The 24,155-nt window shown below is 48.4% G+C and overlaps 2 protein-coding genes across 4 annotated transcripts in view; one reads left to right on the plus strand and one right to left on the minus strand.

The window, feature by feature from the left end:
* LOC131186379 (calmodulin-1) overlaps positions 1-24,155 on the plus strand; it is a 71,568-nt gene that overhangs the window by 4,068 nt on the left and 43,345 nt on the right. The window contains exon 6 of one of the 2 annotated variants that reach the window (XM_058159873.1): positions 762-1,446. The exons of the other annotated variant lie outside the window; for it this stretch is intronic. Within the exon in view, the coding sequence (XP_058015856.1) occupies positions 762-790 (29 nt within the window). The 3' untranslated portion in view covers positions 791-1,446. Of the gene's footprint in view, positions 1-761; positions 1,447-24,155 lie in introns of those variants that run through there. 2 annotated transcript variants of the gene reach the window in all.
* The window catches only part of RPS6KA4 (ribosomal protein S6 kinase A4), a 29,672-nt gene continuing 8,082 nt past the window's right edge, over positions 2,566-24,155 (minus strand). For both annotated transcript variants that reach the window (XM_058159869.1, XM_058159870.1), the window contains 12 exons: positions 23,617-23,697; positions 22,531-22,634; positions 21,584-21,734; positions 20,569-20,730; positions 18,556-18,681; positions 17,726-17,859; positions 15,918-16,011; positions 14,720-14,890; positions 13,434-13,625; positions 11,237-11,396; positions 9,029-9,192; positions 2,566-7,945 (listed from right to left, as the gene is read on the minus strand). In XM_058159869.1, the coding sequence (XP_058015852.1) occupies positions 7,739-7,945; positions 9,029-9,192; positions 11,237-11,396; positions 13,434-13,625; positions 14,720-14,890; positions 15,918-16,011; positions 17,726-17,859; positions 18,556-18,681; positions 20,569-20,730; positions 21,584-21,734; positions 22,531-22,634; positions 23,617-23,697 (1,746 nt within the window). In that variant the 3' untranslated portion in view covers positions 2,566-7,738. The remainder of the gene's footprint in view (positions 7,946-9,028; positions 9,193-11,236; positions 11,397-13,433; positions 13,626-14,719; positions 14,891-15,917; positions 16,012-17,725; positions 17,860-18,555; positions 18,682-20,568; positions 20,731-21,583; positions 21,735-22,530; positions 22,635-23,616; positions 23,698-24,155) is intronic.

Genomic DNA, 24,155 nt, shown 5'->3' on the forward strand with positions numbered 1-24,155 from the left:
CCCATGCAGACCCTACACGGTAATTTCAGGGCCAATTTTTAACCTTTATCGGCATCTTTTGCTAATGAGGACACCCTGTCTGTCAAGGTGGCCAGGGAATCCTGGGAGTTGAAGTCCACCCTTCTTCAAAGTGGCCGAGGGTTGCGAGACAAGGACCTACAGTAATTTCAGAGCCATTTTTAAAAAATCATTTATCTGCATCTTTTGCTAATGAGGACACCCTGTCTGTCGTGGTGGCCAGGGAATCCTGGGAGTTGAAGTCCACCCTTCTCAAAGCGGCCAAGGTTGAGGGACAGGGGTGGGATTCAGCCGGTTCACAGGTTCAGGCAAACTGGTACCTCCAACAATCAGCTGAGAGTGAACCGGTTGGCTCCGACGATCAGCTGGGCCCGCCTGCCCCTGCGCTATACCGACCTATATTTCCTTTGTTGGAAGCTCAGCTGATAGGCGCGGCAGAGCGGATTGCCGCGCCTCAGCTGTTTTACTCACTGGGGCTGCAGTAGAAGGTAAGTTATAGAGGTGCTTTCAAACGCACTGTGCATACGCGGAGTGTGTTTGAAAGCGCGCGCTCAGCGAACCGGCTGCTACACCGGTTGAACCCCACCACTGTTGAGAGACACCGATCTAACGGTATATGTTCTCCGAACAATCGCTCGTCTAAACAGATTCATTAAGGGGTGGGTGGGCGGAGTTTCCTTTCGGCAGCCCCTTCCTCGGAAAACCCCTGACGTCCTTCTCCGTCCTCTCTCCTTGCTCCGTAGAGTTTGTACAGATGATGACCGCCAAATAAGACAAGCCGCTGCCTCTCGCCCTCCCCCTCGCTCGCCCGCCCCCCCTCTCCCCACGCCCGTTCAGGATGGAAAGATGGCCTGCTTCCCGCTGGGATCTTATCCAGCGCCACCTGTCTTTGTCTGTGTACAGCTCATGCCCCATTGACGCTTTTAGCAGTTTGTGGCCGTTCCCTGCTCTGCCCTCCCTTTGCCCGCCCTCCTCCTGTCCCCCGGGGTGGGAGCGGTGGTGGCCGGGGACGGTGCCTCGAAGCCCTTGTGGAGAGCGATGGGCTGGACTATGCGACACCTTTGGACCAAGAGGTGGGTAGGAAGGTGAGGCCGCCCCCTCTTCCCCTGGTTCAACCCCTTGCCTTGCAACCCACGGTTTTCTCTCCCTCCCCCCCCCTCCTGCATTCATGGACTGTTGTTGTATGCAGCCTCCTTGCATACTTCCGCCATCGGACCGTTGTCTTCCTAGGACTATCTGCATATCTTGGATATATTGTAATTGTTAACCTAATCAATAACCGTCCTCTCCACACAACCCCACCCCCTCCAGACCCTCTCCATAGCTTCAGGGAATGCTTCTGTTCCATTCCAGTTGATGTAAAGGTTTCTTTTTATTATTATTATTTTTTCCTCCGTTCTTCTTTTAAATAAACTTTTGTGTTTCAAATCCGATGGAGCCAATCTGCTTATGTAAACATCATGTCCGGGAGCCGTGCTGCTTTTCGGGGGTTTGGGGTAAGGGTTGTATTTTGCAGTAGCTGAGAAATCCGTGTTCTGAATGGCCCCTTCCATCAAAGCTTCCATTTTTATCATGCAAGAGTGTAGCAGATTCTTTTTAGCATTGTTTTACTACCGGTTCTGGCAAACCAATAGCATTGGTTACTACCAGTTTGGGAGAAACAGTCTGAACCAGTAGCATTTCACCCCTCGTGCTGTTCAGGTACTAAATAGGTTACTTTAAGAATTAAGAGCAGTCTCCTTAAGATATTGCATTGTGGGAAATGTAGTCCATGACACGTGACCCCCATCTGTGTGTCTGATTGGCCACTGAGGCTCTGCCTGGGTGTAGAACAAAGCCCCAACCATTACGAATTACCATGGAGGAGAGAAACATGCTTTCTGAACAGGGGGATAGATCTACCGTCCTTTTACACTAGGAAATGGGACAGATTGTGAAATAAGGATGAACCTCACCTTGACTCATCATAGTTGTAAGTCCAGACGATACCCAAATAAATATGATCTGTATGAAAACCTGTTTGCTGCCTGTTCCCAGTGGATCCAGATGCTTGGGGAACAGTACATCCCTGGTTCCATACATTCTCTTCTATTGGTACCACACATGAATGTCAAAGGCTTTGAAAAGCACACAATTGGGAGAAATGTGCATTCCGGAACACTACCAAGGAACAGCTGCACGAACGCCTATAAAACGAGAGCAATCCCCTACTTCCTTCTAGTCCTGATGATGTTACCCAGTTGGGTAATGAAACATCTGCAAAAAAACAACAACCCAAGCTCAGAGAACACCAAGCACCTCATAGTCGTTGTCCTCTCTGCAAACTCCCCTCCTTTCTACACTGATGATGTTCCCTAGTTGGGTCATGAAACACCTGCAAAAACAAAAAAACAAAACCAGCCAAGCTCAGACAGCACCACATAAAAACCACAGAGCCGAATATTTCCGAATTTTGTTCCATCGGGCTAAACCCGGCCAATGCGTTTCAGTCTTTGGAATGAAACCTTTTCCGCAGACAAAAATTGCCCGAAAGGAATCCGAGAACAAGCGATTTGGCTTCAGAGGCGATTTTTATTTTCAAATAAAAAATACACATGGTTTGGTTGCATGGGCCAGGACGCCCCCCCCCCCTGCCCCCCTCACGGGCAGCTCCCGGCCTCTTGTGCTACTCAAAAGAAGGATGTTAAAAGGATACCCTCCACTCGCTCGTCTCCTCCTTGGCACAGAGCGGAGGGCCTATGGCAGTTAAGACATACACACGTATGTACAGATGCGTGCGCGCACACGGATGTCCCTTTCCCCCAATGGCAGGAGGAGAGTTGGCTCCCTGCGGGAAACAGCTACCAAGTGCAAACAAACGGAAGGAGGAAAGCAGTTGGCCAAACTGTTGAGGATTACTCGACTTAACGGCCACGACTGAGCCCAATATTTTGGTCGCTGAGTGAGACATGAGCGAGTTTTGCCCCATTTTTACGACCTTTCTTGCCACCGTGGTTAAGGGAATCACCGTAGTGGATAAGTTAACCACCCGGTTGTTAAGTGAAATCTGGCTTCCCCGTGGACGTTGCTTGTCGCAAAACGGGGAATCGCGTGACCTTAGGACACAGCGATGGTCGCAAGTCTGAACCAGTTGCCAAAGTGTCTGAATTTTGACCACGCGATCATTGGGGATGCAACCGTCGTAAGTGTGAAAAAGGGTGACCGATTAACTTTTTTCACGGCTGTTCTAACTTCGGTCACTAAATGAACTCAGGTAAGTCGAGGACAACCTGTATTTTAAAGAGGCTTAGAAATGGGGCAAAAGTAGCATACTGTCCAGTTCACACGATGCTGGTTAAAGATGGCTTAAGGGGGAGCCGGGCTCAAGACTTCCTTCCTAAATCTCCCCGGATGTTGAAGCCAAGCGTTTATAATTATTATTATTTTTTTGTGCAGAGAGAAAAATGAATGGCGCCCTTCCACTCCCTGCCCGATTGTTCCGCTCGCTTCCTCCTCCTTCATAGACCAGAACAAATAAATTTATTAAGCACTTCCAATTCCACCTTTGAAGAAAGATACCTGCCACATCCCATGACAGAAATAGAAAAGTTCTAGAGCAGTAGTTTTCAAGGACCACAAGGACTTGAAAAAATAGACTGATTTAAATCTTAAATCTTGGAGCCCGTGGCCACAAAAGATATTTAAAGGGAGTCCATGGGGGGAAAGAGATTAAGATCACTGGCCTACACATTTCTCCCCCTTGCTAGCTTGACAACTGGTTAGGCTTCAACTCCCAGAATCCCCAGGCAATAATAATAATAATCATCCAACAAGAATCCTGGGGAATTCTGGGAATCGAAGTCCACCCCGCCTTAAAATCCACCAAGGCTGAGAAACACCAAATTTGTAGCGATCTGCAGCGGTACTTTCTCGTCCTCCGCAGAAACATAAATTTTACCAAGGCTGAAGTTTTTCTCTTTAAAGTGCCCCATCGCTATCCCATTAACAGTATAAAAATAATCAAGTTTTAAACGGTGGCAGGTTCTTAATTTAAAGGAACTCCAAATGCTTCAAGTAGCAATAATCTTCCCATTTAATGTCGATTAAACTGGCGGTCTACGGGAGGGTGGGGGGGATACTGAACCCGTTCTTATTTTTCCCATGCTTATATTTTCGCCATTTCCTGCTTCGTTCCCCAAATCGCAATGCGTTGCTAATTACACTTCCCTTTAAAGTGCCTGTCCCCACCCCCCATTCTCCTTCCTTTTCTCAGGCCCTTTTGTCTTAATGCTGTTTTTGTGCAATTATAAATTTTTTCTTTTGTCTCTCCGATTCAAGACTGGGGAAAAAACCCCACTCTCTCTCATTCATACCCCTTTACAACCCCCAATTTACAGCTTCGGTCATTCCCGATCAAAATATTCCTTAAACGTGCTACCACCCGTTCTTAAAATAATAATAATAATAATCATTTTGTCAAATTCCCAGCCAGAAATTCAGCAACTTACACTCCTGACTTTCCTAAAAAGCCCCATATTTTATTTTATTTTTCCTGCATAAAATACACAGTCCTCAAAACGTATCTTAAGTTTTCCAAAAATCTGTGCAATAAGTTTCTCTTCGAGACACCAAGACATACCCACGTTTATAGAGAATAAAAATTCTCTATTCTCTACAAAAATTCGCACCGGAAGCTCTAAGACCAGCTGGCTGGCATGCGCATGCCTGTTTTTTGGCAAGTTTTTTGGCCATTTTCAGGCCATTTTTGGGCTGTTTTCAGGCCATTTTTGCGCCAGTTTTCAGGTCGTTTTTCCGCTGTTTTCATTTGAAAACCGCCCCAAAAACTGCCTGAAAACAGCCCACGAAACAGCCCAAAACTGCCTGAAAATGCCCCCCAAAACTGCCTGAAAACGGCCCGGAAAAAGACCCCAAAACAGCCTGAAAAACGGTCTGGTTTCTGACTGTTTTCAGGGTGTTTTGGGGGGGGCGTTTTCGGCACTCTGGCACTGGTGAAGAACAGCTGGAGACGGTGCGCGTGCTCACAGAGAGGGCTTTGCGATTAATACTGCTGTAGAAAAATTGGCGAGGGGCTTAAAGAGAAGCCCCTCTTGTATTGAGTACAACTTTTAAATGCTGATAATAAATCCACCTCTTTAAGAATTCAACATCTTTGATTTCATTAAATTAAAGAAGTAATGGGTTTTTTTTTATGTTTCTTCCTATAAATAAGGGTTTAAATAAAAATCTAATCTCTGTAAGCAAGCTGGTGGATAGAATTCTTCTTAATTGACGTGATGCTCTTTTTCCCCCCTCCTGTTTCTATATTTCAACGTTGTTGAAATGGTGTGTTTTTTTAATCTCCTACTGAACTGGGACAAAAATCGAGCTTCTGTCCGCTCTCTCGCACACACACACAATTCTTAACTGTGAAAGACGCTGCCTTGCACAAACATTCACTCCCATGCTTGCCTTCAATATATATATATTTAAACAGACAGACAGGAAATTGCTTTCTTAAAAATATACTCTCTCCCTTTCGCCCTCCCCATCCCCAAACTGCCTGAGCTTATCAGATTCACCCCCCCAAAAAATAGATCTGACCTGGGACATCTCCCACATCCCATAAACTCAAGAGATGCAGAATCTCTCAAGATTCAACTCTATAATTCTATGATTTAAAGTGGGGAGGGGGCTGCCATTTAAAAGCCTCTCGTTCTCCCCCCGCAGAGAAAATAAAATATACATTTTCCTATACATTTCCTATTTGGCTTCTTTCTCCAGGACCCAGAAACAGATCGATGCATCTTATTCTGGGGTTGGTTGGTTGGTTTTTTTGGTTTCTCTTATACATATATACATACACACAGGTTAGTCCTCGCCTTACAACCACAGTTAGGGCTGGAGTTTCCACCGCGGAACGAAATCTTTTGTTTTTTGTTGCCGCGGTTCTTCGGCGATTCGTCGCGGTTGTTAAAACGAATCGCGTCATTAAGCGAATCGGGCTTCCCACCCTTAGGGCGGGAGCCGGCTGGGAACGTCGCGAATGGAAGTTTTTGCGTTCCCGAGACACTGCACCCGTCGTCAATAGACAAGATGCCCAAACTTTGAACATTTTGTGACCGTAGAGGTGCTAAAGAAAGTCATGAGCGCGAGAACTAAGTCATAAGTCGCTTTTTTTTTTCCAGGGGCGTTATAAAACTCCGGTCACTAAGAGAACGGTTGTAAGTCCAGGACCGCCTGTATATCCCTTAAAACCTAGCATCCCCATCAGAATGAGCTTTAGCGTTTTACCTGTTTAAAAAAAACATCATATCTTACTCCTGTGGTTTTTATACAAACGGTTGAGGTTCAGGAGTCACCCAGCAAGAAGCCGTCGCCCCAGATGCGAGCCTTATGTGCCAACCTATCATTTAACCTGGTTGGTTCTTGTCTTAGTGTGACACGCAAACTAACCCATTCCAACTATTTATTAGGGTTACGTTTGAGCCCAAACGTACCTTGGCGCTAAGCTTTGCCGTTAAAAGTTCTGCGTCAGACACGGGAGTGTACGGTGATTCCTTCCCCCCCCCCACAAAAAAATACAGGTAGTCCTCGATTTATGGCCAAAATTGAGCCCCACATTTCTGTTGCTAAGCAAGACGTTTCCATTTGACGGCCTTTCTTGCCACGGTTGGTGTCGCTGCTGTTCTTAAGTGACAAATGTGGTTGTTAAGTGAATCCGGCTTTTCCCGTGGACTTGATCAGAAGGTCGTAAAACGTGACCCCGGGGACACTACAACCGTCATAAGTATGACTCGGCTGCCAAGCGTCCTGAATCATCGCCGTGTTTGACGATGGGGATGCCGCAACGATCACACAAGTGTGAAAAATGTTCATAAATGGCCTTTCATCGGTGCCACCGTAACGCCGAGCGGTCACTGAATGAAACTGTTGTAAATCGGGGACTACCTGTTAAGGAGGAGGAAATATTTTCCTTCCTTCCTTCCTTCTCCAGAATGCAGTTTTTGGCCTCAGAAGGAGCAAATCCCTTCCTATTAATAGTTTATCCAAAAAAAAAAAAAATTAAATGCTACCCGTCCTTAATAAAAACAACCCTATTATCTCTTAAAATAACCTCAGGTTTAGATTGCAAAAACGCAGCTCACCACCAGGGGGGCGGTAGGGGAGGGTGCCGAGAGGACCGCTGCCCTCTGCTGGTACGTTTGGAAAACAGCAGCCTGTATCTGCAAACCGCCTTAATTCATTCTTAATTCAATGGCTGGGGAAATGGGGTCCGAGCCAGCCCCCTTGCATGCAGAAAAGCGCCAGACCGGGTAGGAAATAAAATAACAATGCTCCCCACATTAAAACGCTCGGAGTAGCAAAATCTTCCTTGTGGAATCAAGATGGAGGTTTGGGCTTGGAAATTCCAGCCATCGAAATGGGGCTGGGCCAAACCTTCCAAGAGCACACACACCCCCGGGATCAGCACCCCAAATCTCTGCCTAACAACCCCTGGATTATTTCTCTGCCTTTTTCCGACAGAGAACGGTCGCTTTGAACTGCCAAACGCCCCCCCTCCTCCCCTCCCCATTCTGAATGAAGGTATCACATCATGGCGGGTGGGTGGACTGGAAATGGGGATCGGGGAGCGGAAGCTGGGGTTTCCCCGACGCTCCCCGGACAGCAACATAAGACAATAAATACCCCCTTTTTCCCATCCAGCGTTTCAGTGCTCGCCCCCCCCCCTTCTCCCCGGCTGCTACGAGGGGGGGTCGTGGCGAATGGTGGGGATCTTGGCTTTGGGGGGACGGGAGGAGGAGCCCGAAGACGAGGAAGAGGAGGAGCTGCTGCTGCTTCGGCGACCCTCAGCACCGGTGCTGGACATCTTGAGTTTGCGCCGTTTGGCCAGAGGGGCGTTTTCCACGCTTTTCAGGAAAAACCCTTCGCGTTTCCCCTTGTTGAAGGCCTAGATGACAGAGAGAGAAAAAATGTGATTTAAATTTTTATATATATATCAAAAGAAGGATTTCCTTCTATTTATATATATATATATATTCACATTAAAGGTAAAGGTTCCCCTCGCTAGTCATTCCCGACTCTAGGTGGGCGTTGCTCATCTCTGTTTCGAAGCCGAAGAGCCAGCGCTGTCCGAAGACGTCTCCGTGGTCATGTGGGCGGCATGACTCAAAGCCAAAGGCGCAGGGAACGCTGTTACCTTCCCACCAAAGGTGGTCCCTGTTTTTCTACTTGCATTTTTTAACTGCTTTCGAACTGCTAGGTTGTCCCAGAAGCTGGGACAAGTCACGGGAGCTCATCCCATGACGCGGCACTAGGGATTCGAACCACTGAACTGCCAATCTTTTGATCGACAAGCTCAGCTTGTTGTGGGGGGGTGGGACTCAACAACTGTCTTACTTAGCAACAGAAATTTTGGTCACGAATCGAGGATTATCCTCTACGTTTGGGTCGCAACTAAAAGGTCCTTCCAACTCTGCTATTCGGTTTTTAAAAAAAAAGATTGTACGTCCAGTCCAGAGCAACCAAAAATGGAACCCATTAAATCAGATGCTTTACAATTTCATTAATACAATTAATTAATCAAGGAGAGAAGCAACTTAGAACTAAGGGGAAGTTTCCTGACAGTCAGAACGATTAATCAACAATTAACAACTTGCCTCCAAAAGTTGTGAATGCTCCAACACTGGAGGTTTTTAAGAAGCGATTGGACAACCATTTGACTGAAGTGGTGTGGGGTTTCCTGCCTGAGCAGGGGGTTGGACTAGAAGACCTTCGAGGTCCCTTCCAACTCTGTTATTCTGCTAAGCCAGTTTTAAGACGCAGCCAATAATTTTTGCATATTTGCCTCTTCCAAAGGCGAAGCAATCACAGTTGTTTCCAATCCAGCGATTGCTTCTTTTGGGTGCGGGGAGCTGATAAGTTTTTAGATGGCGCTCGGGGCCTTTCTCCCATACAACCACCCCTCCTCCCATCCCATCCGTGCCCTCGAAAATAAAATAAACCCCCCAGCCTCAAAACTGGTGACTCTCACCATAAACGTCACGTTGACGCCCGTTCGCACGGCCGGCCCGGAGCTCTCGAGGATGTCCGGCGTCATGAGCGGAGTGGACGAGAGGGCGCTGCCATCTTGGAGCCACTCACTGTAGCGTAGGTTGGACATTTTCAACCGCTTGGCAGGGTCCACCGTCAAAAGGCCTGGAACAAAGAAGGGCAGGTGAGATTTAAGCCACAGAAACCACCCTCTCAGCAAACAAACCGCCGTCTTTTTCTCTCCCCCCCCCCATTTTTACTACAGGTGATCCTTGACTTACGAATGTTCACTTAGCGACGGTTTGAAGTGACAACGGCCCTGAAAAATGTTGAGCTACGGTCGGTTTTCACACTTGTGACCCTTGCAGCCTCCCTCCCAGGGTGGGGCTGCTGGGGGTTCGGCAGAACCTCTAGCAAAGATTCTGTGCAGTTTGGAGAACCCCCAAATCCCGCCCTGCCCACCCCTCCCCTCCCCTCCCAGGAGTTCCCACGTGGCCCCTTTTGGAGGCTCAGGGAGGGCGAAAAACGGGCCTACTGGAAGTTCGGGAAGGCCGGAAACGGGCCCCCAGAGCCTGGGAAGGCCCTTTTCGCCCTCCCGGAGGCAGGAGGAAACCCTCCGGAGCCCGGGGAGGGCAAACCCCCCCCCCCGCCGTGGTGCAGGAGGCTGACTAGGCCACGCCCAGTATGGCCACGCCCACCCAGCAACCGGGCAGAGAACTTGCTAAAATTTTTGAAGCCCCCTCCCCGGTCCCATGATCCAAATTCAGGTGCTTGGCTCATACTTAACGTCCGTTGCCATATCCCGAGGTCACGTGATTCCCCCTTTGCGGCCAAGTCGATGGGGAAACCAGATTCGCTTAACAACCTTTTTCCAGGGCCGTCGTAACTTCCTAAATGGTCGCTACGTGAACGTTCGTGAGTCGAGGATTCGCTGTAGTAAAGTTGAAAACCCGCCTGGCTTGTGCCCAAAAAAGAAAGTTGGGGAAACTTCGCTGCTTCAATGCAGAAGTAGCTCAGCTGGCGAAACCTCCTCCTTCCTTCTTCGCCGTGTGATAGAGGGGTTTTCCAGAAACCGACAGGCTGGTTTTGCGCCACACGCCTGAACCCAACTAACCTCTTTTCTACATCTCAACCCACCCAATATAATTGTAAGCACGCCCAAACAGGCTGGTTTTGCACAGCACGAGCTAAGGCCATGGTGGCCCAGTGGTTAGAGGGCGGTACTGCAGGCTGCTTCTGCTGACTGCCGGCTGCCTGCAATTTGGCAGTTCAAATCTCACCGGGCTCCAGGTTGACTCAGCTTCCCATCCTTTCGAGGTGGCTAAAATGAGGATCCAGATTGTTGGGGACAATAGACTGACTGTAAACCACTTAAGAGAGCTGTAAAGCTCTGTGAAGCGGTATATAAGTCTGTTGCTATTGCCCTTCCTTCCTTCCTTTCCTCCCTCCCTCCTTCACTCGCTCCTTCCTTCCTTCCCATTTCTTTCTTCCCCTTCCTTCCTTCCTTCCTTCCTTTCTCCCTCACTCACTTCTTCCGTTCCTTCCCATTTCTGTCTTCCTCTTCCCATCTTCCTTCCTTCCTGATTTTTCTCCCTCCCTTCCTTCCTTCTGTCCCATTTCTTTCTTCCCCTTCCTTCCTTCCTTCCTTCTTTCCTTCCTTCCTCACTCACTCCTTCCTTCGTTCCTTCCCATTTCTTTCTTCCCCTTCCTTCCTTCCTTCCTTCTTTCCTTCCTTCCTCACTCACTCCTTCCTTCGTTCCTTCCCATTTCTTTCTTCCTCTTCCCATCTTCCTTCCTTCCTGACTTTTCTCCCTCCCTCCCTCCCTTCCTTCTGTTCCCATTTCTTTCTTCCCCTTCCTTCCTTCCTCCCTCCCTCCCTCCCTCCCTGTTAGAATACAGCATTTCAGCTTAACTCTGCTTGCTGCCAGCAGTTCAATCCTGACCAGCTCAAGGTTGACTCCGTAAACCGCTTAAGAGAGGGCTGCGAAGCACCGTGAAGCACTAGATAAATCTAAAGTGCTATTGCTATTGCTAAAGCTTCACATCCTTAACCTAGGTTAGCACAGGCGCGTGAGGCCAATGCCATCACCTGATTGACCCCAACCCGATTTAAGCGTGTTGTGCGAACATAGGACCCCCGCGATGAAAACACGTTGCTCTCCCCTGGGAGGTCTCCCCATTCCCACATCCGGCTGTCCATCCCCATCACCTCGAACCAGCTCCTTGGCCTCTTCCGACACGTTCTTCCAAGCTTCGCTCTCCAGGGAGAACTGCCCTTCCTTGATTTTGTGCATGATGTCGGCGGCGTGGCTGGCCGCGCTCCCTTCCTGGCTACTGTGGAAGGGGACTTGGCCAGACAGCATGGTGTACTGGAAGGAGGAGAAGACAAGTGAGCCGAAGGGGACACAGCAACGCCTGTGTAACTTGCAGCCTGTCCTACCTTGAAGGGTCGTGGTAAAAGGAATGCCCACCGAGGTGATTAAATGGGGAGGATTCCTGCTTTGGCTGAATGGTGCCTTCAGCCCATTGACTGTCCTGAACCCCTGGTTCCCCTCAATGCCCCCAAACAGTTACAAAATCTGGGCTTGGTTGTTTCCTTGCAGACGTTTCATGACCCAACTAGGTAACATCATCAGTGCTAGAAGGGGGAAGGAGGAGGAGGAGAATTGTGGGGGGATTTGGTGCTCTCTGAGCTTGGTTATTTCCTTGCAGATGTTTCATGACCCAGCTAGGTAACATTATCAGTGCTAGAAGGGAATGGGGATTGTAGAAAAGGAAAACGATGGAGGGGGAGGAGGAAAAAGAGGAAGACTGTGGGGTCCTTGGTGCTCTCTGAGCTTGGTTGTTTTCTTGCAGGCGTTTCATGACCCGACTAGGTAACACCATCAAGGCTAGAAGAGAGGGGGGGTTTGCAGAGCGAAGGAGAAGGAAGACCCCAGGGTGGTCGCCTTCGCTCCCTGAGCACAGTTGGCTTTCTGCAGACATTTCATGACCCAACTAGGTAATCTCATCAATGCTAGAAAGGAGCTGGGGTTGGCTCTCGTGATCTTTTAATTACTGATGATGTTACCTAGTTGGGTCATGAAACATCTGCCAAAAAAAACCAAAAACCCCCACCAAGCTCAGAGAGCACCGAGCGCCCCACAGTTCAACCCCATAAATATTTCTCTCCCATTAATTACAAAATCCAACGGACTCGTCGTCTAACTGACTCCCAAATTTGCAGCAGGCATCATGTCACCCCGCCTCCAGTTCTCCCGACAGCACGACGAATCTTAACTCTCTGGAGATTCTTGATACGCAATTATTAGAATCTTTGTTCTTACTCCCCTTTTATCCCCCCCCCAAATCACACATCTGTATCTATAGTTACAAGCAGTTTCTGAATCTTAACCAGGAAATCAAACGAGACGTACAACCGCAGAGCGAAATGCCGCGCACACAAAAACCGCCAACGAGAGATAAGCCAGGAGCCATCCAAAACACAGCCGGACTTCCAATTCCCATGATTCTCTCCCCTCCTTTCCCAGACCAACATGGCGTGTGGTCTTGCTGCCTGGGGAGAACGACGGGTCTTGAACGCCAATACTTCTGGGTTGCCCAAAAGCCGCCATCACTGCTTTATACCTCTCTTATCAATAAACGGGAGTATTTGTAGCTCAGGGTTGAAATGAGTAGGCCCCTGGGGCTCTCTTGAGCTGGTTTGGGTTTTTCTGCAGACTTTTCGTGACCCAACTAGGTAACATCATCAGGGCGAGCTAGTGATGATGTTATCTGGTTAGGGTAATGAAACGTCGGTAAGAAAACAAGCTCAGAGAGTATCAAGGACACCACAGTCCTCCTCCTCCTCCTCCTCCTCCTCCTCTCCACAATCCCCATTCCCTTCTACCACTAATGATGTTACCTAGTTGGGTCATGAATCGTCTGCAAGGAAAAAGAGAGCACCAAGGACCCCACAGTCGTTCTCGTCTTCCTTCTCCTCCCCCTCCTCCTCCCTTCCTTCCTCCTCCTCCTCCTCCTCCTCTCCACAATCCCCATTCCCTTCTACCACTGATGATGTTACCTAGTTAGGTTACTGAAACGTCTGCAAAAAAGCTCAGAGAGCACTAAGGATCCCATAGTCCTCCTCCTCTTCCTTTTCCTCCCTGACTCCTCTTCCTCCTCCCCCTCTCCTCCCTTCCTCCTCCTCCTCCTCCTCCTCCTCCTCTTCTCCTCCCCTCCACAATCCCCATTCCCTTCTACCACTGATGATGTTACCTAGTTGGGTCATGAAGCGTCTGCAAGGAAAAGGCTCAGAGAATACCAAGGACCCCTCACTTACACCTATACATACCGCACGCAGACTTAGTCCCACGACTTCGCTTGAATGGCTGCCCCCGCCCCCTCTTGACGAGTTCAAAACCTACCAAGATGACCCCCAGGCTCCAGAGGTCGCAAGATTCATCGTAGCCTCCATCCTGCAAGAGTTCGGGGGCCGCGTACTGGAGGGTGAAGCAGGGGGTCTGCATGGGCTGCGAGTTCTGAGGGCAGAGGCGGGCGAAGCCGAAGTCGATCACCTTCACGGGGGCGCCCTCCGACTCGTCTGCGTAGAGAATGTTCTAGGAGCAAAGTCACAAAAGCGTTACGGCAGTTCGCTTAGCGGCCGTTCGGAGTGGCGGCAGCACCTGAAAAAAAGTGGACCTAGGCCCGTTTTTCACACTTATGACCGTTGCAGTATCCCTAGGGTCACATGGTTTATATTCAGAGGCTTGGCAACTGGCTCGCATTTACGACGGTTGCGTCTCCACCCCCCGAGGTCAGGCGATCGCCTTTTGCGACCTTCCGGCAAGCAAAGTAAGTGGGGAAGCTGGATTCAACAACTAGAACGTTCTTTCTGCGCCAACTCAGGAAGCTCAAACTGCCCAAGGAGCTGCTGATATGGTTCTCCAGAGGAATGATTGAGTCTGTCATCTGCATCTCTGTAACTGACTGGTTCGGTTCTGCAACCCAACAAGGCGGACACAGACTTCAGAGGATCATGAGAACTGCAGAACAAAACCATGGCTACCAACCTGCCTTCCATGGAGGACCTGTATACTGCAGGAGTCAAAAAGAGGGCTGTGAAAATATCTACAGACCCCTCACATCCTGGACATAAATTGCTTCAACTCCTACCCTCAAAATGACACTATAGAGCACTGCACACCAGAACAACTAGACACAAGAACAGTTTTTTCTGGAAGGCCATCACTCTGCTAAACAAATAATTCCCTCAACACTGTCAAACTATTTACTAAATCTGCACTACTATTAATCTTCTCATTGTTCCCATCACCCGTCTCCTCCCACTTATGACTGTATGACTGTAACTTTGTTGCTGGCAATCCTTATGATATATATTGATATTGTTTCCTGATTGCTTATTTGTACCCTATGACTATCATTAAGGGTTGTACCTTATGATTCTTGATGAACATATCTTTTCTTTTATGTACACTGAGAGCGTATGCACCGAAGACAAATTCCTTGTGTGTCCAATCACACTTGGCCAATAAAGAATTCTATTCTATTCTATTCTATTCTAAAATCAATTTTAAAGCAAAAATAATAATAATGTGTGTCGGGTTGAAAACAGAAATTTATAGAATGCAATTTTGGGCTCTTTCTCCAAGCAGCTTCCCTGGGAACCTGCCCTCCCCTTTTCCTAGCATACCTCGGGCTTGAGGTCCCGATGCACCACTCCCGAGTCGTGCATGAAGCTGACGGCGGAAACCAAGCTACGCATGATCTGGCTGGCTTCCGACTCGCTGAAGTGTTGCTTCTTCTTGATGCGGTCCAGGAGTTCCCCGCCCCTCAGCAATTCCATCACCAGGTATGTGTGATACTACGGACAAAGAAGGACAGAAAGGGACATTGGTACTCAGCGGCTTTGAAACTCATCGAACTGGCTACTCGGCGCATTTAAGACACGGACAGTTTTGTCCCGGTACTCGTCGTTGGTTTACTACCCGACGCGCAAGTTAGAACTTGTCGAAGCCTTGTGACTCACTCTATCATTCCTTACGGGAACGATTTGTTTGGTCCACTCCCTCACACACACAATGAATTTCATCCTGCCTTGGGCTGACCCCTGAGGAAGAATCTGGGGAGCCGTCCAAGAGAGACATGACAGGTTACTCATTGTTTTTTGGTACTCATCGCGCCTCCCAGAATCGATCAACGAGTGTCGAGGTAGTGGAATTCAAATTTTTTTACTACCGGTTCTATGGGCGTGGTGTGGCTTGGTGGGCGTGGCAGGGGAAGGATACTGCAAAATCCCCATTCCCTCCCGACTCCTGGGGGAAGGGTACTGCAAAATCCCCATTCCCATCCCACTCCTGGGGGAAGGATATTGCAAAAATCCCCATTCCCACCCAACTCGGGGGCCAGCCAGAGATGGTATTTGCCTGTTCTCCGAACTACTCAAAATTTCCACTACCGGTTCTGTAGAACCTGCTGAATAGCAGGTACCCCTGTAAATCTGATAAATTGTGACGAGCCGTATATTAATGTCTCTCCTTAGTTTTCACACACACACACCAACGACAACCCTGTGAGGTAGGGTAAGTCCTACATCAGGAGTATCAAACTGGGTGGCCTGTGGGCTGGATGTGTCACTTGCAGGCCACGCCGACCCCAGCTCCCTGAAGGCAAGAAACCTCATGATACGTCCACGTGACGTCCACGTGACACGGCGAGTTTGATCACCCGTGTCCTAGACCAAGAGGCCAGCCCCTAAGTGCCCATAAAAACCTTCCATGCCGGAGGTTAGACTTGAATTCGGGTCTCTCCAAATCTCAGGCTCCAACCCCTTCATCCGTAACCGGCTTAGATTTCGCGAGAGGCTCTCCGAAACGAGGACCCTCACTCACCTGGTCGTGATGCACGTCGTGAAGCTTGACGATGTTCGGGTGGGTTTCGCAGATCTGCAGCGCCGCCACCTCTCGCTGGGTGTTGACGTCCATCCTGCCCCCGGGAAAAAGGAAGAGAAAGATGCCACCGTCCGTCGCGGCCGATTCCACGGCTATAAAGTCCTTTTGTTGTTGTTGTTGTTGCCTTTGCAACCCAACCAGGGGTGAAATTAAAAAATTTCCCCTACCGGTTTGTTGGGGGAGGTCATGTGACTGGGTGGGTGTGGTCAACTCGACCTCACTCTCATGGGGGGGGGATCCTCACCGGCCCCTCCCCTCCCAGCCACTCCTTGTCGCGAATGGCAGGAAAGCGGGGAGGGGAATATTCCTGCCTACCATCCTTCGGTTTGTGCTGACATTGAAGAATGGTTGACAGGCAGGAAAATCCCCTTCCCCATTTTCCTGCCTTTCACAAAAACGGCTCCATTCCAGCTGCTCCCCCCACTGTCCCCCTCCTTCCTATGGATTACCTTAAAAGGGACAGGCTGCAGCAGCTCCGTTCTGAATGGAGGGAGAAAAGTTAGCATTCTCCCTGCTGCATTTAACGTTGAATTCTGTGGAATATCAAGTGGCCGGAAGAGGTGAGCGGTGAGCGGCCGGTTTGAGTGAGGCCAAGGAGGGGTAATTACTATCAGTTCGGCGAACCGATGCCAATAATCCCTAGCGGTTCCCCCGAACCGAGCCGAACCAGTAGGATTTCATCCCTGAACCCAACCCAACATTCCTCCCTCCATTTTCCGCGTAGTGCCAGTTTTAACCTGGCGACAGCCTTTTCGGCTAGTTTTTTTTTTTATAGTCTTCATTCTATTTGTATATTTATAGACAAAGTCAACTTATTGCCCCCAACAGTCTGGGTCCTCATTTTACCTACCTTATAAAGGATGGAAGGCTAAGTCAACCTTGGGCCTGGTGGGACTAGAACCTGCAGTAATTGCAAGCAGCTGCTGTTAATAACAGACTGCATTAGCAGCCTGAGCCACAGAGGCCCGCTTAGCAGCACCGCTGACCTGACCTTCCTACCCAAAGCTCTAGAATTCTTAAATTTCACGGACTCAAACACGATCCCGATCGGGAGCTAAAAAGTTTTCTCAAGTCTTCCCACGCCATGTGGTCGTGTTCTCATTGGCCCCGGGGAGCAACAGGATGGAAAATTTGATTTTTTTTATCCCCTTGCTGACTGGATATTAATAGCCCAGGCCACCCACTTAAATCTGGCTCAAGATTTGACTGAGCTCTTAGCAGTATAGACGAAATTTCAAGCTGTTGCAGGCTCGAATTAGCGAAACACCAGTTAGGGCCTTTGTCCCTTTAAAAGGCGGAGCGTTAGAAGGCATTTCCGATTGGCTGCTTCCATCGGTCCCTCCTGATTGGCTGAGGCCATGTGTATAAATGGCCCACAGCCTGGTGTGGGGGGGGAATTTTGCGTGCTGCATCTGAGCAGGCGTTTCTGGGTCAGAAATCCGAGATCGACTCGGCAGAAAAAGAACAAAAAATAATAAAATAAAATAATAAATAAAATAAAATATAAAATATAAATAATAAAATATAAAATTATAAACTATAAAATAAATTAAACAATAAAATAATAAAATAAAATATGGAATAAATATGCAATATGAAAGAAATATAAAACATAAAATATGACATAAATATGTAGTATGAAATGTAAAGTAAATATTAAATAATAAAATAGAACTTTCCTGGGTGGATGAGGCTAGCTCGGGGCAAAAAGCCCGTTGGAGAAAGGAAATAAAATAAACATTTGCTACCTTTTGCTGATGATTTTGACCGCAAATTCCGTCCCGTTTTGCCGATGTCGGCAACGGCGGCAGACAGAGAAACTCCCCTCGCCCAGGGGCGGCTCCACCAAGTCCATCTCATATTTTTGGAAGAACGAAGAATCCTGAAAGAGAGAGAGAGAGAGAAAGAAGAAGAGAGAAGGAGAGAGTTAGTAAACGAGAAGGGTGATGCTTGCTCTCAGCATTTCAAGTAGAATCACTTAATTTGGGCTTCTAAATGACCTCAAAGGCTTACAAACTCTGTGGATCCAATTAATACCTCACCTATCATGGAAACTTTTGACTTTCAACCTCCTGGAAGGCTGCTGATTTTCTACCAGTAGTCCTTGACTTAGGACAGGAATTCACTCCAAAATTACGGTCATAAGCCCGGGCAGTCCTTAAGCAGGTCGTAAAGCCAATGGAGGGTGGGGGGGACTCAGATTCCCTCAACAGCTGCGTTACCAGCTTAACAACTGCGGTGATTCGCTTAACAACCGGTGGCACGAAAGCTCATAAAATGAGGCAAAATTCGCTTAGCCGGCATTTCACTTAGCAACAGAAATTTGGGGCTCTAGGGTGGTTGTAAGTCGAGAACTGCCTTTCCATCAATAAGACCCAGGAAACTTTCCGAGGTCCCATTGACACATCCCATCGTAGTCTTTGAAGCAAGTTGCGTGAACCGAGTCCCTCCGGTTTGTAAACTAGAATTTTCCATCCTGGTATCTTGGGTGATTCCAGCCCACCCATCCCCGTCCATGGAATTGGCTCCACTCTCCTACGGCTTCCTGCTTCTCCTTCGGAGGACAATTCCCCGTTACCTTCATCATGGCGCTGCGGGCCACCGCAGACCTTCCGGGACGCTCCCCGTCGTACGCCGCCTCGAGTACGTCAGCAGTCACAGCATTACGGTTGAAGAGGATGGACGGGGCGATGAAGGAATAACCCTTTGGGATAGAAAAACCAGAGACAGCATTGCGATCGGCCAGCCTCGGAGAGAAACGCATCTCAAACAGTTGCGAGAATTCGGTACGTCCAGTCCAGGGATGGCTAACCTTTTTCTCTTCGTGTGGCAAAAGTGCGCCACACGAAGTACAAAACTGTACCCATAATGCAGTGTGCATCCATGGATGCGCGTACGCTCCCTCCCACGCTCCCCGACCCCGTGGGATTCAAAAATTTTAGCAACTGGTTCTCTGCTGGCCTACTCAGCCTCCTGCACTATGGCAGTGTTTTGCCCCTCCCAGGGTCCGGAGGCTTTTCTCGAGCTTCTGGGAGGGCGACCCCTGGGCTCCGGAGGCCACCTCCTACCACTACCATCATTTATTTTTCGAACCTCACTCGCCTTCCGTTGAGTGAATCAAAATTTGTTGGGTGAGTCGAGTACCCCAATTTTGATCCCATAACCCCCCAAGGGCCTCTAGTGGCTCAGCAGACTAAGTCTGTCTGTTATTAACACAGCTGCTTGCAATTACTGCAGGTTCAAGCCCCACCAGGCCCAAGGTTGACTCAGCCTTCCATCCTTTATAAGGTAGGTAAAATGAGGACCCAGATTGTTGAGGGGGGGGCAATAAGTTGACTTTGTATATAATATACAAATGGATGAAGCCTATTGCTTAACACAGTGGAAGCCGCCTTGAGTCTTCGGAGAAGGGCGGGATATAAATTCAAATAAAAAATTTAAAAAAAGGATGCTGCAATCGGCCGTCAGTCCATCGTAAGTCACATTTCTCAGTGCCTCTTGTAACTTTGAATGGTGGCTAAATATATGATTGTTAAGTCGAGAGGATTGCCCCTGTTGGCGTTCTCACGCAGAAGGTGAGCAATCAAGCATCTCTTAAGAGAATGCCCAGTTCTTGGGGTGTCATTTCGCCCAAAGGACCCCTGAAATTTCACACACACCCCAGCCGCAAGAGAACTACACACTGTTGCTGTCCGGTTGCTAAGGAAAAGGAGGAAGTTTGAAAGAACGTTTTGAAACTTGAGAAGCAAAAAAAATATTAAAAAAATCTAGTCCTCCAAGATGAAAAAGAAAAACACTCATTCTGTTCCACTGACTGCAGATGAGTAAATTTGTGCAAGGCACTTCCTGAAATGATTTAGATCGTGAAAGAAAGAAAAAAACAACAGCTGCTTTTGAAGCGAAAAACCACAATATTTCTGGCCTTTTTTTAACTGCTCAGAAAGATTTTTTCAAACAAAAACCCTCCAATCTTTTTTTTTTAAAAAAAACCTCCCTGCGGCTTATGTTCATTTAATTCTCCCACGTTTCAGTAATTTTGTGGCCTCTTTGTTTAGGAAGTTTTGAATACGTAGAGAAATCTTAACGCAGCGAAATGACGATTTGGACCGATTAATTTTAAATTTTATTGCCTTGAACTTACACTTCCCAAGGTGCCTGCTCTGGGATTGGGGTCTCGGACTTATTCGCCTGACGTTTTCCCTACCCTTTTAAAGTTCATTTTGCCACGAATATTATTACCGATAGAACATTATTGCTGAGATGAACACATCACCAACAGATTACTGCAAACACTACAATCTTTTCTGCAGTGAACCCTATTCTATGACCGAGAGTCTGCGAGTTACGACCGCCTGCCGATTACGATTATAATGACACCCGATTTTATCATGCTTTTTTGCGGTGGCTGTTAAGTGAACCAGTGGTCATAATTGTGAATGCTGCAGTGGTTAAATGAACCCGTTGTTCTGTTATTTTTGTTAGTTTTGCCATAAACCTTACTAAGTGCTTGGGTTTTTTGTTTTTTTTTAAATTGAAAACGAGGCCTGCCATCTGCAATACCTATGGAAATATGGCATTTGGGGGAACGCACCTGGAAGACACGGTCTAGGCTGGGAGGGGTCCCAGCCGGAGAGTAGATGGGCTCCAAGCTGGTGAATTCTTCGGCAAAGTTTCGCACGTCCAACTCGTGACGAATGAGGGGCTTAAACGGCGGCCTGACTCGGCGTGCTGCTAATTCAACCCAGTCCAAGACCTGGAAGTGGGAGGGGAAATAATTGGGGAGAAGATATAACTAGACTGCAGAGATAAACCATCTCAGTGTTGCTCAACCTCGGCAATTTCAAGATGTGTGGGCTTCAACTCCCAGAATTCCCCAGCCAGAATGCTTGAAGAGGGATGGACTTCAACCCCCAGAATTCCCCAGCCAGAATGCTTGAAGAGGGCTGGACATCAACTCCCAGAATTCCCCAGCCAGGATGCTTGAAGAGGGATGGACTTCAACTCCCAGAATTCCCCAGCCAGCATGCTTTAAGAGGGCTGGACTTCAACTCCCAAGATTCCCCAGCCAGCATGCTTTAAGAGGGCTGGACTTCAACTCCCAAGATTCCCCAGCCAGCATGCTTTAAGAGGGCTGGACTTCAACTCCCAAGATTCCCCAGCCAGCATGCTTTAAGACGGGTGGACTTCAACCCCCAGAATTCCCCAGCCAGCATGCTTTAAGAGGGCTGGACTTCAACTCCCAGAATTCCCCAGCCAGCATGCTTTAAGAGGGCTGGACTTCAACTCCCAAGATTCCCCAGCCAGCATGCTTTAAGATGGGTGGACTTCAACTCCCAGAATCCCCCAGCCAGCATGCTTTAAGTGGGTGAATTTTGACTCCCAAAACGCTAGCTAGAGGATTCTGGGAGTTGAAGTCCACACACCTTAAAAGTCACTGAGGTTAAAGATCCCTGCTTTAAACAAAGATAAAACCCCAAGTAAGCACCATAAAACCAGGCATTGCGCAGCGACAATCGGTTGTTTCAATCCAATTCTCTGGGAAAGGACTCGGGAGGAAAAACCCTGCTCAACGTCTCCAAGGCAGGCGCAGGACTCTCAGACCTTACCCTGTAGAAGGGGTGCTCTTTAATCTCCTGGGCCCCCATCGGGCCAGACCCCAAGCGTTTCTTGGGGTCTTTGCACAGGAGCTTCTGCAAGAGGTCGCGAGCCTCGGGGCCAATAAGCGACGGGAAGGGTGGGCTGCACTTCAGGATCCGTCTAGAATAGCAAGAGCAAGAGCACATAAGACTTATATCCCGGTTTTACAGCCCTCTCTAAGCGGTTTGCAATCTGAGTCCTCATTTTGATGACCTCGGAAGGATGGAAGGCTGAGTCAACCTGGAGCCGGTCAGGATCGAACTACCTGGCTGTGGGCAGAGTTAGCTTGCAATTCTGCCTTCTAATAGGAAAGAAAGAAGGAAGGAAGGAAGGAAGGGAAGAAGGAAGGAAGGAATGGAAGAGGGAAGGAAGGAAGGAAGGAAGAGAAGAAGGAAGGAAGGAATGGAAGAGGGAAGGAAGGAAGGAAGATAGCAACAGCACTTAGACTTCTCAGCGGTTTACAGAGTCAGCCTCTTGCCCCCAACAATCTGGGTCCTCATTTTACCCACCTCGAAAGGATAGGAGACTGAGGCAACCTTGAGCCCCCAAGTGCTCAAGAAGTCGGAAGCAGCAGGGAAAACAATCCCTTTTATGTCTATAAAAACGTCCCCTCCTGGCCCTTCATTTGTGCCGGGCCTGAATACGAACCTTCTGCTGGTCTGTTGGTAGCCAGCAAGGAGCCATTCAAATACCACTTTTTAATTTTTTGGATGCTTTTTGCTTAGATTGTGTGGTTTTTTTTCTTTCTCCCTGGGAATCAAGTTATGTCCGTCGACTTCACAGCTCTCTTTGTCCCCCCCACTTCCATCACTCTTGTATCTAGATTGGCTTCTCCCCTAATTTCATCGGCTCCCTGCCCCCCTCCCCATCTCCCCAAATTTTCCAGTTCCTCCCCCCACCTCTTCCCACACCTCACCTGGACACCTCCGCTTGCGAGTTTTTCTCCCCTTCGAGGGTAAAAGGAGACGCGCCAGTCAGGAGCTCAAAAACCAGGATTCCCAAACTCCACCAGTCCACAGACTACAAGAAAGGGGGGGGGGAAAGAAGGGGGAACTCAGGACTGAACCGGTACAATACGGGGGGGGGAGGTCCTCGACTTATGACCATCCGTCTAGCGACTACTCGAATTCCCAACAGCATTGAAAAAAAGGGACATACAACCGATCCTCACGCTTATGACCAGGAGTGAGCTTGAAAAATTTTAGCAAGGGGTTCTCTGCCAGGTTGCTGGGTGGGCGTGGCCACGGTGGGCGTGGCCTTGTCAGCCTCCTGCACCACTGTGGGTGGTAGGGGAGAAAGTTTGCCCTCCTCGGGCTCTGGAGGCTTTTCTCGAGTCTACGGGAGGGTCAAAAAGGCCTCCCCAGGCTCCGGAGGGCCTCTGGAGGGCGGAAATGGGCCCGTTTCCAGCCTTCCTGAAGTTTGGGGAGGGGAGGGGAGGGAAAGGGAAAGGATTTTGGAGGTTCTCCGAACTGCACAGAATCTTAGCTAGAGGTTCTCGCGAACCCCTGCTTATGACTCGCGACCTCCCGATGGGTCACATGATGAAAATTCAGGCGCTGGGCAGCCCACCATGTATTTATGATGAGGGCAGTGTGCTGGGGTCACGGGATCCCAATTTGTGACACTCAAAATTAACCAGGGTGGGGAGGGGAATCTGGATTCACTTCACAACTGTGCGATACGTTTTAATAACTGGCAAAAGCAAGATCATAAAATTGGAGTGAATCGCTTAACAAACCGCGTAGCTTAGCAATGGAAATGTTGGTCCCAATTTTGGTCGTAAGTCGAGGACTACCTGCACTCTTCTTTGCTTTCTTCCTCTTGTTCCCCTTAATATCTTCCCCTCTACTAGAAAAAGCTTTCCTTTCCCCACACTGACTTTTATCGGAAGCTTCTACGCAGATAATTAATGCCGCCTCCTTTTTTCCCCCTGATATGTGAGAAAGCTGCTTTCCGGGCTCTGGCCTGTGGTGGAGAATTTTACGCCAACCTTCTTTCTCACCTTGCCATGTCCACTTTTGCTGCGTACAATCTCGGGGGCCATGTATTCGATGGTGCCGCAAAACGAGAAGGTCCGTTCTTTCTGTGGCAAGGGGAAAGAAAAAGAAAAGGAAGGAAGGAAAGAAGGAAGGAAAGAGAAAGAAAGGAAAGAGGAAGAGGAAGGAAGGAAAGAGAAAAAGAGAAAGAAAAACAAGAAAAAGAAAAAAAGAAACGAAGGAAGAGGAAAAAGGAAGGAAGGAAGGAAGGAAAAGAGAAAGATAGGAAGGAAAGGAAGAAAAAGGAAAGAAGGAAGGAAAGAAAAGGAAGAAAGGAAGGAAAGAAGAAGGAAGAAAGAAAGGAAAGAGAAGGAAGGAAAGAGAAAGAAAGAAAAGAGAAAGAGGAAGGAAGGAAGAAAGAAAGGAAAGAGAAGGAAGGAAACAGAAAGAAAGAAAAGAGAAAGAGGAAGGAAGGAAAGAGAAAAAGAAAAAGAAAGAAAACAGAAAAAAGGAAGGAAGGAAAAGAGAAAGATAGGAAGGAAGGAAGGAAACAGAAAGAAAAGGA

Source organism: Ahaetulla prasina, chromosome 17, assembly GCF_028640845.1.
Source record: "Ahaetulla prasina isolate Xishuangbanna chromosome 17, ASM2864084v1, whole genome shotgun sequence".
NCBI lineage: Eukaryota > Metazoa > Chordata > Lepidosauria > Squamata > Colubridae > Ahaetulla > Ahaetulla prasina.